This window comes from Saccopteryx leptura, chromosome 6 (assembly GCF_036850995.1).
Source record: "Saccopteryx leptura isolate mSacLep1 chromosome 6, mSacLep1_pri_phased_curated, whole genome shotgun sequence".
NCBI lineage: Eukaryota > Metazoa > Chordata > Mammalia > Chiroptera > Emballonuridae > Saccopteryx > Saccopteryx leptura.
In genome coordinates, this window is record NC_089508.1 from 25750372 (window position 1) to 25770674 (window position 20303).

The 20303-nt window shown below is 43.3% G+C and overlaps 1 protein-coding gene across 11 annotated transcripts in view; it reads right to left on the reverse strand.

Moving 5' to 3' along the window:
- TTLL5 (tubulin tyrosine ligase like 5) overlaps positions 1-20303 on the reverse strand; it is a 313529-nt gene that overhangs the window by 136781 nt on the left and 156445 nt on the right. For all 11 annotated transcript variants that reach the window (XM_066341426.1, XM_066341431.1, XM_066341430.1 and 8 more), the window contains one exon: positions 4633-4763. In XM_066341426.1, coding sequence (XP_066197523.1) covers positions 4633-4763 — 131 coding nt within the window. The remainder of the gene's footprint in view (positions 1-4632; positions 4764-20303) is intronic.

Here is a 20303-nt window from a genome sequence, read left to right on the forward strand (position 1 = left end):
AGACAGATTCCTGCATGCATCTCAACCAGGATCTACCCAGCAAGCCTACTAGGGGGCGATGCTCTGCCCATCTATGGCCATTGCTCTGTTGCAACCAGAGCCATTTTTTAACACCTGAGGTAGAAGCCACGGAGCCATCCTCAGGTTGACCAGGGCCAACTTACTTGAGCCAATCGAGTCATGGCTGTGGGAGGAGAATAGAGAGAGAGAGAAGGGGGAGAGGTGGAGAAGCAGATGGTCTCTTCTCCTATGTGCCTTGAAAGGGAATCAAACCTAGGACTTCCATACACCAGGCCAACGCTCTACCGCTGAGCCAACTGGCCAGGGCACAGTATTTGCCCTTTTGTCACTGGCTTATTTCACTTACTTGGCTGTCCTTGAGGCTCACCCATGTTGCAGCATGTGACAGGATTAAATCCACATACACTTTTCTTGATACTCTTTCTTCTAATTGTACCCCACAACTGAAATTTTTTTTTTATTTGTTCATTTTAGAGAGGAGAGGGAGAGACAGAGAGAGACAGAGAGAGAGAGAGAGAGAGAGAGAGAAAGAGAAAGAGAGAGAGAGAGAGGAGAGACAGAGAGAGAGAAGGGGGGAGGAGCTGGAAGCATCAACTCCCATATGTGCCTTGACCAGGCAAGCCCAGGGTTTCGAACCGGCGACCTCAGCATTTCCAGGTCGACGCTTTATCCACTGCGCCACCACAGGTCAGGCTAACACAACTTAAATTTTTGACACACGTCTCCTGACACTGTCAAGTGTTTCACACGTGTATGGCTCCGTCCCCACATCATGATCAAACACCACGTCTCGTCTTTACATCCTCTCAGTCCCCAACATTCTGCAGAAAACAGGCAGGATACATCCCGGACAATCAACTGTGCGATCAGGAGCTACTGTGATTTACTTATCGCTACTCCCCGGCATCTAACATAACACATAGAAGATGAATAGAACAGATTTTTTTAAAGAACATAAACTCCAAACTTCTGAGGACTAATCAAGAATTAAGAGATGGGAAGCGAGAGACGTAAGTCTCTGGCAACATTTGGAAGACATAAGCTAAAGTTAAAGTTCTGATGTGCAGCTTTCTCTGGAGTGGGAATGACCAGGCTGAGCAACTGTGCCCGTGACGTCTGTCCTGTCACAACAAGAAGGAACAAACTCAGGGACGGGCTTTCCCCCACCTTTAATATCGAGGAACAGACAAATCCTCAGGTTGCGTGTGTGAAAAAGCCAGAGATGGATAAAAATAATTCAATGACAAATGCTGGAAAAACATACAAAGGGGTTGAAGCCAGACATTCGTGGGATTCCCTGACAGCTCCATCTACAAGGAAGGGCTGGACTGGAAAAAAACAAGGCCTCAGGTTTCTGCCAAGCCGTCTGAGGCCCTGTCCTTCCCAAATCATTCCAAGCAGCAGCCAAGACTTTACAGTAACCCTTCTAGGTCTCACAAAGAAAGATCCACTGTGAAACACTGTGAGCTCCTCACCCAGAAAGCGCTCCCCTCTGACGTGGTTCAGCTTCACGCACGGCGGACAGTCACGAGAAGACGCCACCGCCTATCAACTCTTTAGCTCCAAAGAAGTCCCCATGTGCCCAGAAAATGGATAATTAAAAGATAGCTTGAAAAATCCAACCCATTTCATTGGCTAAAAAAAAGTTTATTAAATAGCAAGGAATCACCATCTAGAAACCGAATACGATCCCTTTAAGAAAAAAAGTGGTCTCGAACACTTGGTACCTGCATCCCGGAGGCTCTATTGTATAATTCTAAATTGGCCTTGCTCAGAGGCACACCTCAGGCTTCTAAACATGTGACTGTATTTGGCCCTGACTACTTTCTCTTCTGGAGAATGGCCTGCAATTAATCTCACTTATTACCTCTGAAAAGTAACAACAGAGGAATGGCTGGCCAAGTCCAACTCCGGAGTGTCTAGGGAACTGCAAGCTACATGGCCAGGCCTCAGACTGTCTGGGCAAGTCGTGGGCTCTCTGCCTTCCTCTCCCACAACAAAGCCTGAACAAGGACTCCAGACAGACCAAAGGAACCGAGGGATTTGAGGAGCTGGGGAGCTGGGCTGAGCTCACACTGACCCAATGGGAGACAACAGCCCTGAGGCTACATTTGGGATGGTTTCAAAAAGCGGGGGAAGAACAAGGTTGTCTGGTGAAAACTTGTGTGATCCATAAAATTGAGAACAATAGCAACACCACAGAGAAATGAAAAATAACACTATTTGCAGAGTTCTTGTGAGTCACCAGTTTTCATTCCTGTGGCTACCAAGTCACTGAAGCCTGATGAAACGTACAGGCAGTAGTGGGGGCTCTTACATCGAGTCACAGTTCAGGACAGCCCCGTGTGGTGAGCCATTGGAGGGTATCAGCATTGGAACCCACTGCTGCTATTGTGGAAGAACAAGTAAGAGTACTTCTTATTTCCTTAGCACCCACTTCTGGGGAGATCAAAGTGCTTCATGGCAATCTAAAAGCTCTCAAAACAGGCCAGTTTTTATGTAAGTATTCTTACCTAATAAAAACATTAAGTGAATAATTTAGGGTCACTTAGTGTAATAAAACTCACATCTCTAAGCTACTAATCCCATATTCATTAAACTTAGTCCTCTTACTACTGAGGGAGGAACAAGAGACTAAATAAATATCTACAGAACAGTGACTTACCAAGTGACAACAGAAATCGGGCACAGGAGGGTGTAGAACGCTGGCTGCAGCCCACACCACAGCCAGGTCTCAAGGACCTCTGATTCCCGTAGGGCCGCTGTAGGGTGGGCACCTCTGGGAATTCCACCTGGACTAGAACTCCTACATGAAGCCCCCAGGCTGTCCTGGCAACCAGAGGTTACCTGAGTGCAGAGAAAGATTTCCCTCCGACCCTGGACTGAAATGGGAGCTAAGATTTGGCCCTTACGCTTGAAGAAAAGGTGAAGAGAAGGGAGTTGTAGGTACAACTAACCCAAAAAGGGAAGAGCAGGAGACTTTGTGGGGGCTGCTTTCTGGTGCAATGGCTCTGAAGTTGATCGCAGAATGTGCATTCCACCGGTGCTCATGAGCAAGTCCGGCTGGGAGAGCCACTCCCAGGGTGAATTCGAGTCCCAGCTCTGACCCAGACAGCTCCCCTCATCTCTCTATGTTTCGGCACTGACAGATGCAATACCAAGAGAAGGCTCTACCTTTTATTTTTTTTTAATTCCTTCATTCCATCTATAAGTATAACAAATGCTAAAACTCTACTTCTCCAAAATGTGTAATTTTGACACTTTGTTTATAAGTATGGACAACGGCTGTAGCTTTGTCATACAGATAATATAGCTAAGATCACAGTGAAAATGTTTTCACAGAAACAAGGCTGACTGTAAAATGAAAATGGGAGTATTTGGAAATATTTTATATGGAAAATAAAGATCTGTGGTATAAACAGAATTTCCTTTTTACAACTTGTGTTTTAGGAATGTGTTTACTATAGACGGTAAATCATCCAATGACAGACTTCTCCCGAGAAGAGAACTGTGTGGGAGGATGTCCTGTCTTGAAAAGTTCTGGCTCTTAGTCTCCAACGCTTCATAATTCTCCAGAGATGGTTCTTTTCACTCCTGACCACAGTGATTACTGGTGTAAAATGCACGGCCGCGGAGCACGTGGAAATGGGTTTGTGTTGTTTCCCGGGCAGAGCCTGTCTCCCAAATCAGTGCCTTAAGAACTAATTCGAACACCAACATCCTTTAACAACAGTTAGGTATGTTCTCCACGCCCAAGTCTTGGGTCACTCCTCCCAGTTTCGGGGCCAGGCAGCATTACAAAGCTGGCTGGCAGAGGCGGGGCAGGCGGGCCAGGAGGTGGAGACTCGGGGACACCTGTGGCGGAGCATCTTTATTTGGAGAACGACAGCTCAGCTAATCAAGTACTCGGTAACGGTCACAGTGCTCTCCAGCTCACCAGACTCAGGGACAGATGAGATGCAGTGAGATCCACCGTCAATAGCCACAGAAGCAAGGTCTACTGGCATCCTCCTCTCACGTTGTCTTATACAGGGGGACTCACATGGATTGAGACTAGAATTCATACAGTGGCCTCTTGTTTAATCAAGAAGCTGCTTTACGGCCAGAATCTCTCTGGATTTTATCCTCTGCCACTTGTCTCAACTACATGAAGGAAATTTCCTCCCCGCTTCCCAAATAAACACTGTCCAGGAAGGCTGTTCAATTATATAACCTACACAAAAACATAAAAAAAGAAAAGCAAATATGTCCTTCAAAAGAAGATTTCAAAGTTACTCAAACCCAATGTAGTACAAGGTACAAAAAAGAGTAAGATGAGGTGAAAATGTCAAAAGCCAGTACATGAAAATGTTAACTATCGGCAGGGATTAAACAGAGTATAAATTCTTGCTCTTTCACCCAGAAGTGAATATATTAAACTTTATCAGATATTTCCTTTTCATTTGATTTGCCTACAAGCTGTCTTACAAGCAGACCGAGGCTGCAGGGCTGAGACAGGTGGGAAAGGCGTGTCTTACCAGAGTGTGTGCAGGTAGCTCAAGGTGAAACGCTTGCTTAGGACCCAGGCCAGCCCTGTGTCACCAGATGCCAGCTCCGGGGCCCTTCACATACCTGCTTGCAGGCTGGGGGTCTGACTGTATTGACCACGCCGGGCCACCAGGACTGAAGACAGGCCGCAGGGTGGGGGGCGTTGAAGCGCTGCTTCTGTTTACGATGCCACTTGCCAAATTCAGGTTCGTTACCTAGAAATGAAGTGAGGGAAATAACCTGGTTTTACAGAGTTTCAGAAAAGTATTATTAAAAACACATGAGAAAATCAAGTCGAGTCCAGGACTTGCTGACTCATCTGAGCGGAAACAGTGGCTGCGACAAAGGTGTCCACTGACGCTGGCTCTGCACACACCGAAGACTTCGCCGGAGTGAGGGTGGCTGGCGTCAGCGTACACTAACGGTGTCAGCTCCCTGTGTGTGCGGAGCACTACACTGTCCCAGGCACCGCGAAACACAGGCGCACGACAGGACAGCAGGAGTTACTGAGTACTCACCGTGTGACAGGCAAGGTTCTAAGAAAGGAGGCAAGCTACCTAGCCTCTCTGACCCTAGTTTCCTCACCTGAGAGTTCCAAATGCTTAATAAGATTTAGTTACAAATAATAATTATTATCATAATATACAAAGACATGGATTTAGAAAGAAAAAGGATGCATAGTCACTAGAAAAAATGGGCATTGACTTCAATAAACAATTTATGAAAAAGGAACACTGTTAGATAATTAAACATTTAAAACCAGTCATTTCCCCTGGCAATCAAAACCCACAAATTACAACATAGCACTTTTATGTGTTATATTGGCATACCATAATAAAAACCATAGTATCTAATAACAACAAGGCAAGGGGTGATATTAGCTAGGTACTTATATTATTTATGTGACTATAAATTGGTAGAATCTTTCTAGAAAAAAATATGGCAATTTATTTTCAAAAGTATTATTAAAACGTTTGTACACTTTGATGCTACACTGGAACTTCTAGGAACTATGCCAAAAAACAATTGCATATGATCAAAGACAGTGACTGTTATAGTAATTACTATGTAATAAAACTTAAACAATGTATAAATTATATGCATTGTTTACATTGATACATTATATGCATTGAATATACAATGCATACATTATATGCATCTCATTTCAATTACCATATTCTGTTGGTAAATACTATTGTAATCTCCATTTTACAAAGAGGGAAACTGAAGCCTAGGATTGCACTGGGGCTTGGAAAAAAAATGGCAGAACTGGGATCTGAATCATGATCTTTGGAAGCCTGTGCCCTTATACATGGCACTACACTGTGAATAGATTTTAAAAACAAGCATTGATTTTAGCATTAAAAAAGGAGATCTAAACAGCTAACAGCATTGTTAAATAAATGTTGCCCTATCCATATAAGAAAATATTCTGTATCCATTAGAATTTTTAAAAAATACTAATATATGAACATGCTGATGTTTTAAAAAGTCACAATCTGAAACTGGACAGAGCAGCTCCGAATTTCCTTAAACACAAACACAGAGGTACACATTCATAAAGGATAAGAAATAAAAGTCCAAAACATATAGTATTCTTTTCTGAATGGTGACTTATTTTCTTCCTTATGCTTACCTCTATTTTCCAAATTTCCTACACTGGGCATGTTACTTTTATAATCCCAAAGAAAAATGTTAAGTCATTATGAAAAACACAGATGTGAGGTAATAAGCTTAGAATCCAGGTGGTAAGAGTAGAATCAGAAATAGTTTGAAAAGTACTTCAAAACAAGATGCACGGGGAGGTCGCAAAGGGGGACACAAAGCTGAACACGGGTGCTGAGCGCGATACACTGGTGCCGTAGGAGACATAAACTCCAAAGCACTGGTCTTCTATAAGATGTCCTAAGAAACTAATAACTTTGACATTTACAAATAGAGAAATTTGGATTTTTAAAAAATCTGAGAATTCTGGAAGGAAAAGTCATTTTTAGCACGAGTATCGCGCTGCATTCCTAGTTACAGAGCTCATTAAGGAAAGATATCCTAGGACTGTGACTATTAAGTGAACACTACCTGCCCTTCTAAACATTTGATTCTTTCTTCTGTGCTTCTGTCTAGGAGACTTTCAGCACCTATGGTATAATTACCCCCATCCCATCGAGCTCTGTCTTCCTAGGACATACATTGCTTATAAATGATCAAATCACTTGGGGCCCACTTAGATATGGCCTCAGAATCTTCTTTACACAGTCCTGTAAGCAAACCAACACCATTCAACAAGTAAAAAGGAAGATACACACCTATTTCCAATCCCTGTTCTAGAACAGCATTAGAAAGTACTAGAAAGTCAACAGAAAGTACTGCGATGATGGAAATGGTGTATAATCTGCACTGTCCAACAGAGCAGCCACTAGCCACATGTGGCTACTATGTATTTGAAATGTGACTGGTGTGACTAAAAACTGGATTTTAGCCCTGGCCGGATGGCTCAGTTGATTAGGGCATCATCCCAAAGCACAGAGGTTTCTGGTTCGATCTCCAGTCAAGGGCACATATGGAAACTGACTGACGTTCCTGTCTCTCTCTCTCTCTCAAATCAATGAAATAAACATAAAAAAAAAAAAAAGAACTGGATTTTAAACTTCATATAACTTAAATTTAAAAAGCCACATGCAACTAATGGCTACCTTAAGAGACAACACAGCTCTAGAGCCTCAACTAGACCTGGCTGCATCTTTGGTGTACACATTTATGTCCTGCTAAAGTTTGGTCCAAACAAATTATCTCTAGATTGAATGAATTAAGAAATCCTTTGGCCCTTCCTTTCAGCTTCCTGGAATGTGCAGAATTAGTCACTTAACTAAAATGGCCCTAGAAGCACCTTGAGTTGGCCAGATAAGACCGAAGGTCAGGGCAAATCTCCCAGCCCTGACCAGACCTTAATAAACTGAATAAGCCAATTAGGGTTCACACCTGGTGGCTTCTTCCCTAACAGGACAAAGGGATGATAAATATGGCCGATACAGGTCGCCAGCTTGAGCGCGGGCTCATCTGGTTTGAACAAAGCTCACCAGCTTGGACCCAAGGTCACTAGCTCGAGCAAGGGGTTACTCGGTCTGCTGAAGGCCCATGGTCAAGGCACATATGAGAAAGCAATCAATGAACAACTAAGGTGTCGCAATGCAACTAATGATTGATGCTTCTCATCTCTCCGTTCCTGTCTGTCCCTGTCTATCCCTCACTCTGACTCTCTCTCTGTCTCTGTAAAAAAATTAAATTAAATATGGCCGATACCAGGTGACATCCGCTTGTAGAACCAACTTTTTGTTTTGTTTTGTTCATTTTTTCGAAGCTGGAGACGGGGAGGCAGTCAGACAGACTACCGCATGCGCCCTACCGGGATCCACCCGGCATGCCCACCAGGGGGCAATGCTCTGCCCATCTGGGGCATCGCTCTGTTGCAACCAGAGCCATTCTAGCGCCTGAGGCAGAGGCCACAGAGTCATCCTCAGCACCTGGGCCATCTTTGCTCCAATGGAGCCTTGGCTGCAGGAGGGGAAGAGAGAGACAGAGAGGAAGGAGAGGGGGAGGGGTGGAGAAGCAAATGGGCGCTTCTCCTGTGTGCCCTGGCCAGGAATCGAACCTGGGACTCCTGCACGCCAGGCTGACGCTCTACCGCTGAGCCAACCGGCCAGGGCCTAGAACCAACTTTGATTAGATGAAGAGAAAATGATAAATGGCACTTATATATACCTGATTTGCAATGATGATTAACATTTCGCTACTTTAGAACATTAAAGAAAACCAGGCTTATAGCACGTAAAGACATGGGATCAGACACAAAACAGATGGCTCATCATTTTTGTTAGGAGTATTGGTCTATTAAGGTGGAGGTTGTAGCCACTGGGCCAGTTGACTTCTCTGGGCTAATAACCAGTCTCTACTACTAAATGCAGGCTGGCCAACTCATGAAGTCATGCCTTTGGTCACAAAAGGGTCTGGAAAACAGATGAGATAGTTTAACTAAAACCCATTTTAATTACTGAAACTATGACTCAAAAAACACGCCTCATTGATAATGGATATCAACATCTTTCTGTGCAAAAGACAGTACACTCATGTAACACTCATGTAAGAACATTTAAATCTATGTTTGGCTCTTTAAAATGTTCTACCATAATCAATATTTATGTAAATATGAAAACTTCCAGGTTCCCTATAATAACTAATAATAATAAACAAGCCATATTAGCACTAAAACTGGCTAAATTCAATGAACAGTTTGTTTTTGCCAGGCATTGTTTTAAGCTATATATGCTCATTTAATCTTCAAGACAACTCTGTTTGATAGGTATAATTATTTCCCCCACTTATAGTTGGGAAAATTTAGGTTGAGAAGTAAAATAACTTGCTTAAGAAAAAATTATTACATGTCAGCCCCTAATTTCAATTCCTGGTCAACCTGATGCAAAACCTTCCAAATCTTGTAGTTCTAACCAGTGTTGCTCCCATGCCTGGAACCACTGAGCCTCGAACTCACAATTCCGTCTGTGCACCAGCAGCAACTGCACTCGCTAACCATGCAGACTGAGCCCGCCCTCAGCCCCAGCGAACCCGAATCTGCATTTGACAAGATCCACGGTAACTCACCTGCATGGTAAGGTGTGAGAAGCACTTGTTCTAGGGGATGGTAGAAAAGAAAGGAGAAAACAGGAGAGAGGAGCCACTCAGTGGTTCTCCTCCATAAAGCTTAGGGGATCTCCCAAAACCAGCTTGATGGGGTGAGGAGCAAGATACACAACAATCAAGGGGAAGGAGTAGAGAAAATAATTCTATGAGGAACTTTAAGGTCTTACTATTTCTCAATGCTGTTTGTATGTTCAAGTATTAATATGAGTAATTGTTTAATATGCCAAAGTTGCAAAAGTGGAAAATGCAATTCAGAACAAGCTTCAAAATATTCTGAGTCTCCTTGTTATGCTGACATGAGAAACAGTGGTTATTAAAAATAAACCAAAACATTTGAGCCTAAAAACAATCAGCTTGTTAAATATTGCTCCACCCTTGCCTTTCTCTAGCTGGTTAGCTAAGCGAATGACTGCCTGCAGGAAAATCCAGTCGTGGATCCCACCCGCACCTAAGGCGTAGGCAGCCGTTTCACCCCTTGCCGTTCCCCTCCTCCTCCTCCTCCTCCCCCTCCTCCCGGTCCTCTGCTCCCATCTCCTGGAGCAGCTTATCCAGAGGTTCCACTCTTGTTCCTGTCTTCACGTCCATGGCCACAGTGACCTCAGTGCATTTTTTTTCTTTTAATACCAAAACACTGTTTATTTTACAGCCAGCCTTCCGAATAAGGCAGGTGAGCAAATATCTGAATGTGTGGGGTAGGGACACATTGCACGCATTCCATCTAGACAGGTGTTTAAATTACAGCAGGAATAAATACAGGTGATGGATTGAAGAGAAGGTAGGAGAAACAGGGAGGGAGCCAGTTTCCGGCGACTGGCCCGCCCAAGTGTTATTGCTTGTTACTGCTGTTTGCTAAAAGTAGTGCTGCTGCCAGCGCTATAATTAAAATATGATGGTACTGCCCTGATGGCTTCCCAGAATATACCCACCACCCACCCAGATGCATAACCTTTTGGTATCCGAAGAGGATTTGGGGCCTAAACTAGATCCCTGTTGCTCTAGTTGGCATGCTCTAGAAATACTGCAGTCCTGAATGCTCAAAAAAGTCCAAATCTCAGATAATTCAACAAGCATTTACTGTATTGCCTGTCATAGGCGAGGCCTTTGATAAAGTCCTAAGGGTACACACAGGTTAAATTGTGGCCCCTGCCCTGAAGCCATGAAGGAATGTGTGGTCTAGTAAGTGTAACAAGACACCTAGACAAACAGCGAAATATAAGGCCTCCAGAATGTAAGTGTCATAATAGAAGTGTGAAGGAAATTCAGAGAAGTCACCTGAGCTGGGCCTGGAAGGGTAGGTAGGAGGCATGGGGGGGGGGGGTGTTGCTCATGGTTACTAGCTGGAAGGAAAAAGCAGAAGTAACACAATGACAGATAAACAGGAAGACTGTCTGAGACACAGAGAGCAGCCTAATTTGGCTATAACCTAGAGCAGTGGTTCTCAAACTTTGAGGTCGGGGAGCATTTAAAATCCTACAAATAATTGTAGGCGCACTATATACAAATTTCTGAGAAATATGTTATAATAATTAAGTCAAATATTGAAGAAAAAAATATAAAGTCCAAGTGTGCTTTTATGGTAATTAAATGAAATAAATATGACAAAATAAAATTTATTCTGACATTAAAAAACATTTTTATGTTACATTTTTGAGTTATGCTTTTTAGAATTTGTAAAAAAAGGGGTTAAAAAATAAAAAAATGACAAAAAAGTTATCTTTTTATATATATAGATACATTCTTAGTAAGATTTAGTAAATTCGGCAGGTCCTGGCATGAATGTGTTAAAGTTTTTTCATTCTTGTGTTTACGAGAGACATGAGCCTGATGTGTGCTAGCCATTTCTTCAATGTTTGGACATATATTTGAATGGCAAACTCTCATTTCCTCGTCAATGCATTGAAGAATTCCTCTCTTTTTACTCCTAATTGTGTTGAGGGTAGAAAATCCTAATTCACATAAATAGGATGTTGAAAATTGTAGTAAAATGTTCAAAGCTTTTTTAGATATTGCCACATATTCTTCTTTTATAGAAATCCAAAAGGCTTCAAGAGACAATTCCTTATGTTTAATCATCAATCCACGATCAGGGGATACAGCTGCCAGTTCTTCTTCTGTCAATATTAAACCAAAATCACTTGAAGCTTCCATGAATGGGTTTCTAATCCAATCGTATTGTTCAGTGTTAAGTGGTGGAAAATAAGAACCCTATTTTTCTTCTAAACTTATTAAATGTTCAACTATTATTGGAAGTGTTTCATTTATGCAAGTGTTATTTACCAATGGAAACATTTCCAAATTACCTTCAACAGCTTTTCTTTTCCAAATCTGTAGTTTTCTCTCAAACGCTTTCATTTTGTCAGTGGATGTGAGAATATTTTCTTCTTTCCCTTGCATGCTATATTCAAAATATTGAGCTGCTGAAATATATCGGCCAAATACTGTAACCTGGCAATCCAAAATTCGCCCAGAAGGAGGTTACAAAAATGTAACAGTTTCATCTCTTCAAAAAACACAAGAAGTTCTTGTAGCTCGTGTACACAACCCCTTCACAACCACCTCACAACCACCTTCACAACCACCTCAACTCAGTGTGTAAAAGCAGCCATCTGTGTAGTGAATCCATATCGATACAAAGCTTTTCGAATAAACACTATTTGACAGGTCTTGTTTTAATAAAGTTTACCATCTGAAACTTGATCTAAAACTTCTCTTAATTTTTCTCCCAATGTTTTTGCCATCAAGGCCTCCCTATGAAGAAAGCAGTGAGTTACAAAAACATTCTCATTTCGTTTTTTTACAAAAGATGTAAGACTCTTAACCTACCATGGAAGGGGCGCCATCTGTACAAATGCCTACACACGACTTCCATGTTAGCTGCTATTTATTAAGGTAGTTATTCAAAATGTTAAACGTCTTCACATTTTGTAGACACACCTAATTCTTTGCAAAAAAGAAACTTATTTACTATTTGATCTTTATTAATAAAATGGATGAATGCTAACAATTGCGCCATGTTGGTAGTAGTGTCTATTGACTCATCAACTTGCAATGCAAAATTTGAATACTGAAGCCTATTACTGCATACATTTTTCTCGATATCAGAAGACATTTGTATAATAGGCCTGTGAACTGTATTGTTGGAAGAGGAATCTTGCTTATTTTCATTGCTGCTTCATTTCCTAGCATTGTCATGACCATTTTTTTTTTTTTTGCATGCAGGCAAAGTAAGTGACTCACCTACAGTATGAGCTTTCATATTTTTTGCTATCAGTTCTGAGACTTGATAAGAAGCCATTTGAGCTTTATCAGAAACAGTCATTATACTTTTAAAAGAATTTGCTGCTTTTGTTTGCTGTTCACCCTTTTTTTCCCTACAGAGACAGAGAGAGTCAGAGAGAGGGATAGATAGGGACAGTCAGACAAGAACGGAGAGAGATGAGAAGCATCAATCATCAGTTTTTCGTTGCGACACCTTAGTTGTTCATTGATTGCTTTCTCATATGTGCCTTGACTGCGAGCCTTCAGCAGACCGAGTGACCCCTTGCTTGAGCCAGCGACCTTGGGTCCAAACTGGTGAGCTTTGCTCAAACCAGATGAGCCTGCACTGAAGCTGGCGACTTTGGGGTCTTGAACCTGGGTCCTTCCGCATCCCAGGCCGATGCTTTATCCACTGCGCCACTGCCTGGGCAGGCTCTGCTGTTCACTCTTGATAAAACTTACAGATTTATCTTGTAAATTAGAGTGCATGGTTTTAAAATGTTTAATCAATTTACTAGGAAGCAATGATTCATTTGCCATTTTACATCTACATACTAAATATAGTGGTAACGAATGATCTTCACTTCCGGTCCAAGTGAAACCACAGCTTAAATAACTTTCGTTATATTTGTGAGTAGGCCATGATTCTGCTTTATTACTTGCACTTAACTTTTGCTCACTTCCATAAAGGATTCTTCAATATCACACTTCTTTTTGAGAAATCTATCCATTTTATTTGGGTGTATTTATCTAAAAATGATTTATCTAATGATATATTAATAATAAATATAATAATGTGTTAACAAAAAGAGTGGTATTTCCATGAAATGGTATAATAGAGTAACTATATTTATCTTTATATCTGGGCACATGCTGCAAACCAGCACAGCTAGTAATTCCAGGTCCCAAGTGGGAACAGTGTGGAATTAAGAAAATGCGCAGAATTAAGAAAATATGGGGTCAGGAGGGCCCTGTAATTGCTGCTGGCAAGAACAAAGCGCACCCCAAAACCACATCTTGCTTTATTTATAGGGCAAAGTGAGGCCATTAGCAAATTAATGGTCTCTGATCATGTTTTCAAGGTAACCCAAGAATTTTACCAAGTGCAGAAAACCCTCACCATATATATCATCTTAACTTTACACCAAACAAAGGATAGAAGAAACTTGCCTCCAGTCTTTCTGGGGAACATGGGGGTAGTATAAACAATCCAGCTCCATAGCTTAACAGACTTTTGCAACCTAATCAGCCAAGTGAGGTGGGGGGTTGGGCAGACTGTCAGCTTACAGCCAATTCCCCACACCTCTGTCCCCCCAAAATCTAAACTCCAAAAACCCTGTTGGTTTTTTTTGGTCCCCAACAGGCACATATTTCTCTGGAATACCGTAGGACGCACCTGGAAATCTTCTAGGGCGCACCCGTGCATCCTGGCGCACACTTTGAGAACCACTGGCCTAGATCTAGAGCAACGGAAGACCGAAGAGACAGACAAACAGCTAGGGGCAGTCTCTGAATACCACACCAAAGATTTGGTTGCTGAGTTATTAGAAAACAGCTCACTCAAGGGTTCTGACAGAGTGGTGCTACATCCAAATCGTGGGGTAGGTATGTATACCTAGGGCTGTTTTTTTTTTTTAAACATTTGACTTTTTTTTAAATTTATTTATTCATTTTAGAGAGGAGAGGGAGAGAGAGAGAGAGAGAGAGAGAGAGAAAGACAGAGAGAGAGAAGGGGGGAGGAGCTGGAAGCATCAACTCCCATATGTGCCTTGACCAGGCAAGCCCAGGGTTTCGAACCGGCGACCTCAGCATTTCCAGGTCGACGCTTTATCCACTGCGCCACCACAGGTCAGGCTACCTAGGGCTGTTTTTGTGGGATGGGTTGAAAGGGGCTAATAAGGAAAGCTCAGATCAGGTGAGAATCACAACAGTCTGGTGAGCAGTAATAGAGCTGGGAGGCAGGACAAACCACCGCTGATCTCCCTGCATTTCCCTGCGAGGCTAATGAAGAGTGCTGGGCTGTGGGGCTGGAGAGCTGAGTTTGTGATACAATAAATTCATTGAGGTCACGTGTTCTTTTCAGGTTGGCCCCCTTCTGGATCACATTTTCCCATGCAGCGAGTAAGGAAAGATGGTGCTGCCTGCCACTTAAGAAGTCAAGTCAGGCCCTGGCCGGTTGGCTCAGTGGTAGAGCATTGGCCTGGCGTGCGGGAGTCCTGGGTTTGATTCCCGGCCAGGGCACACAGGAGAAGCACTGATCTGCTTCTCCACCCCTCCCCCTCTCCTTCCTCTCTGTCTCTCTCTTCCCCTCCTGCAGCCAAGGCTCCATTGGAGCAAAGTTGGCCCGGGCGCTGAGGATGGCTCCATGGCCTCTGCCTCAGGCGCTAGAATGGCTCTGGTTGTAGTAGAGCAACGCCCCAGATGGGCAGAGCATCGCCCCCTGGTGGGCATGCTGGGAGGATCCCGGTCGGGTGCATGCGGGAGTCTGTCTGACTGCCTCCCCGTTTCCAGCTTTGGAAAAATACAAAAAAAAAAAAAAAAAAGAAGAAGTAAAGTCAAAGAGTGGGAATCTGAGGCCAGCTTTGGTTTAGGCTCTATGAGAAAACGCACCTTTCCTTAGATATATCTTTCCATACATCTCTTCAACAATAAAATGGTTTTAGGATCAAGACTAGGGGATGGGGTTGGGAGCTGGCTGGATGGCTTCTGTCTAGGCCTCAGGCCTGGTGGGTAAAGGAAGACACTGGAGCATAGGATGTCTAGCCCAAGTCACCAAAGCCTGGGATTCCACAGGAGTTTAGGGCCAAAAATCTTATAATAATTGAAAGGAGGCTTCCACCTAAAGGACTGATTCCCTTCCAGCATCTCTTCCTCAACCTCAACAGTGACTGTGGAATCCTGGATTCCAACCACAGTTCTCTTTGAATCAGTGTTTAATGACCACGTGTGCAGTAACTTCTAGCTTCTCCACAGAGCACCAAAACCAAACAAACCAACACTTAAAGATGGTGAGGTTTCATTAGATATTTGAAAAAACAACACAGGTTAATGAAAGAAGTGGGCTGCTGGTTTGTGAGCGAGCCCTGAGTCCTCCACCAGCTCCCTCGCTGGCCAGCATCTGCCCCGTGCACCGTGTACTTTCAGTCCTTTAAGAACAAGGCACTCCACTCAGAGCAGACCACAGATTACTACATTTCTATCAAAATGGTTTGTTTGTAAATGTAGTGGCAAAAACCCTCCTCTAACTGAGGCTTGCAGATCTCACATGCCTTTACCTTCCTTAACACACAACTAAGGTCTATTTTATCATTGCTACTTGGGAAAAACACAACCAACAAATATATCCACAGCTATGCTGGGGGTGGGGGGATTACCCCCAACTGGAAACAGATAAATCAGAAGCTTACTTGGTGTTTTAATCACTGGCCCAACGAAAGTCCTTCCAACTATGTCAGTAGGATACTGAAATCTTGTTGCTACCACCTTGTGCTATACTTTCCAATGTCAAATTTATTTTTCATAAAAGCTTGCCCTCAGCTTTAAAGGATCCTTGCCATTAATCTGCTTCAAGAGCACAGTGGTTGGGTTGAAAGAACTTCATGCCATTATTTTGTATTGTATTATAACTGCAGGTTTGTCTGTCTCACCCCACATGTGACATGCTCCTTTAGCACAGGGACTGTACCTTATTCTCCGCTGTAGCCCCAGAGCTTGGCCCCATCAGTAGGGAGAAAAGCGTTTACATAGTCAAGGAAGTAGGTCTCACCTACTCCCAAATACACATGCACGTATACACACACTCACACCCTGCCTCCAGCTAGCAGCTAGTTTCACCAGTGAGGGGAAAGTGATTAATGTCACTAGCAGGTTAGCAAGGAAATGAAAGGCTCCAAGTTACCTCTTTTAGCATAGACCACAAGGAGGGGCTGCTCTGGAATTAGGGGGAATAATCAGTGCCTGGAGTTAGAGGTAAGTGTTGCTCTTGCTAGCAGCCTGCGTAATTTTAGAGATGAGTTCTGCCTGGTCTGAAGCCTTGGGAAGATTCTCAGGTGGTGAAATAACAGCTTTGACATACAGACTTTGTCCCCTGTCTACCGATATGTATATTATATTTGTTTCTTCTTGGCACCAAAACCTCAAAGGACTAACACCCCATTTGTGATTTACTTTGTGAACCTGAGGTTCACCAAAGCTGTTTGGCAAATTTATCAAATGGAGATAGAAATTCAACATAAAAAATTACTAACAGCTTTAATTAATAATAGCTTAACACACGAGCAAACTGGTGGCTTAGCATTCCCAATGCAGCTCACAATACTGGCAAAGTTCAATTTCCTCATTCTAGCATGGTCAATAAAAACCTCAGATAATTCTTGTCTGATGAGGTCCACAGATAGGCTCCAAAAGATTATTTCACCAATTCAACAAATATTTACCAGATACCTACTCCATGCCTGGCATTCTTTTGAGCATTGAGGATAGAACAACAATAAAAAAACCCTTGCCTTCATAGAGGTTATAACCTTGCGGGGAGTATATCACAAATATATAATGTGTGAAGGAAGAATGACCACCAGTTTGGAACTATCACTTTTTGCCAAATTACTGATATTAATGGCCATATGTGACCTAAAAGTTTTCAGAGGTTCTTAACTTGGAGACCATGGGTTTGGGCATCAACAGGGAGCCTAGCTGGGGGAGTTTCTATAAACCATTTGAAATTAATGCAAATTTCTAAGTGTCAGTGCAACATTTTTTTATTTTTCAGGAGAAAGACCATAGTTTTCTTAAAAAAAATTTTTTTTTAAGACCATAGTTTTCATTAACCCTTTGAGAACTGAGTTTTTTTCATGCCTGCTGATCCCCGGGAATGAGCTTTTTTTCCCAAAAACTAAAATTAGTTCCAGTTCCAGTTTTATTAGCTTAAAATCTTTTTTGTTAGATAAACAATATATGGACACAAGAAGAACATACATTTGCCTTTTTTTAATGTTGCCTTATACATTTTTAAAAAACCGATCATACTCTGGATGGTCAGGAGGCATGAGGACATACATGAACGTTCATACTACTGAAAGGGTTAAATTCTCAAAGGGATTTCTGACTCAGAAAGGTTAAGAATCATTTGGGCCAACATGAAGATGAATTTGTCTAAATCAGCATTCATACTGTCCTCGGAACTATATCAATAGCTAGTGAACACAAAATACAATCAATATACAGATGATGTGTTACAGACTTGTATACCTGAAACCTACATAATTTTATTAACCAGTTACCTCAATAAATTCAATAAAAAAATTTAAGAAAGAACTACATCACTATCTTCTTAAGAATAATATTCTGTGTCATCCATGTACAAAGGCATATAAGAATATGACTGGATCAACTGACCTTTCCATGAAAACTGTCTTTCCCCCAACCATGGAGCTCTGAATGATTTAAAATGGGGACCTGCTGTGACTATTTCCTCCTGATTTGTTTAGGTATTTTGCTAGACTAAAAAAGTAATCTTTGAATAGGAAACACCAGTAGACCAAGGTGTGTTTCACTCAGGATAAAAGAAAATGAAGTGTCAGATCTGCACGTCTTACACGATTTTCACCATCAGAGAAATATTAGAGGATATATTCAATCAAGAATATAAAAAGAGCCTGAGCCAGTGGTGGCGCAATGGAGAGAGGAGCGTCAGATTGGGATGCAGAGGACCAAGGTTCGAAACCCCAAGGTTGCTGGTTTGAGTGTGGGCTCATCAGGCTTGAGCGCGGGCTCACTGGCTTGAGAGTGTGATCATAGACATGACCCCATGGTCACTGGCTTGAGTCCAAAGGTCCCTGGCTTGAGCCCAAGGTCTCTGGCTTGTGTAAGGGGTCACTAGCTCTGCTGTAGCCCCGCCCCCGAAACAAGAATGTAAAGCCAGTTTGCCTTGGCCACCATCACAGCCACCTGGCCCATGCAGGATCGCATTGGATTCGGACAGTCGGTAAAGGAACAACTGAGCCAAAAGCTGATGAGCCATCATCTTTAATCCTAGCTTGCACCCGCCGGGCAAGTAAAAACACACACTGGGCTTCAAAACCCACTCATTCAGTGCTCACGAAGCTACTGACTTGTTGGTCAAATAAGTTTGTTTTTTTTTGTATTTTTTTTTTTTCCTGAAGCTGTTAACGGGGAGGCAGTCAGACAGACTCCCGCACATACCCGACTAGGATCCACCCGGCATGCCCACCAGGGGGCGATGCTCTTCCCATCTGGGGCATCGCTCTGCCGCAATCAGAGCCATTCTAGCACCTGAGGCAGAGGCCACAGAGCCATCCTCAGCGCCCAGGCCAACTTTGCTCCAATGGAGCCTTGGCTGCGGAGGGGAAGAGAGAGACAGAGAGGAAGGAGAGGGGGAGGGGTGGAGAAGCAGATGGGCGCTTCTCCTGTGTGTCCTGGCCGAGAATCTAACCTGGGACTCCTGCACGCCAGGCCGACGCTCTACCACTGAGCCAACCGGCCAGGGCTGGTCAAATAAGTTTTTAAATATGATATATATATTTGCTCGCTTATAATTTGTATTGGGTGTGGGGGGACAGGCTGTAAGCAGGCAGGGTTCTTATAGCCTAAGGCTTGGTTTTAGCACTAAGCCTTTCCCACCCCCCCTTTTTTTTTTTGTATTTTTCTGAAGTTGGAAACAGGGAGGCAGTCAGACAGACTCTCGCATGCGCCCAACCGGGATCCACCCGGCATGGGGACAATGCTCTGCCCATCTGAGGCATTGCTCTGTTGCAACCAGAGCTATTCTAGCACCTGAGGCAGAGGCCATAGAGCCATTCCCAGCGCCCGGGCCAACTTTGCTCCAATAGAGCCTCGGCTGCGGGAGGGGAAGAGAGAGACAGAGAGGAAGGAGAGGGGGAGGGGTGGAGAAGCAGATGGGCACTCCTTCTGTATGCCCTGGCCGGGAATCGAACCTGGGACTCCTGCACACCAGGCCGACGCTCTACCACTGAGCCAACAGGCCAGGGCCTTTCCCACCCTTTTTGATGTGGGGTGGTACAATCCCATCATGCCACAGATAAATGACTTTGTTTTAGAGACTTCCCTATTTTGTATATTGTATTAAAGGTTTGGATTTCTACACTATAAAGTGGGGCAGACCAGGGGCTTGCTTTGTGAGCACAGAATGAGTGGGTTTTGGAGCCCAGTGTGTGTTTTTACTTGCCCTCTGGGTGCAAGCTAGGATTAAAGATAATGACCCACCAGTTTTTGCCTCCGTTGTTTCTTTACTGAATCCGATGCAAACCTGCATGGGCCAAGCAGCTGTGATGGTGGCTGTGGATACTGGCTTCACATGACTTATCCGAGTTTTCCTAGAATCAAAGGTTTCTAGCTCACCAGCCTTATTCACCTCTGTTCCCCATCTCCTTCCTTCTCCCTGCACAAATTCTGCACAAACTGGCTTTTCACTCAGCACTCCACCATCTTGGCTGCTTCTCCTGGCCTCCTCCACGTGGCCTTTTTCTGCTCTCTTTTCTCTGCTCTCTCCTCTAATGCTAATCTCAAGAACTGAGAGCAAGCTCCCAGTCTGCCCCACTTTATAGTGCAGAAATCAAAACCTTTAATCCAATATACAAAATAGAGAAGTCTCTAATACAAAGTCACTTATCTGGGGCATGATGGGATTGCACCACCCCACATCAAAAAGGGTGGGAAAGGCTTAGTCCAGAGGTCTCCAAACTTTTTACACAGGGGGCCAGTTCACTGTCCCTTAGGCCGTTGGAGGGCCGGACTATAAAAAAAAACTATGAACAAATCCATATGCA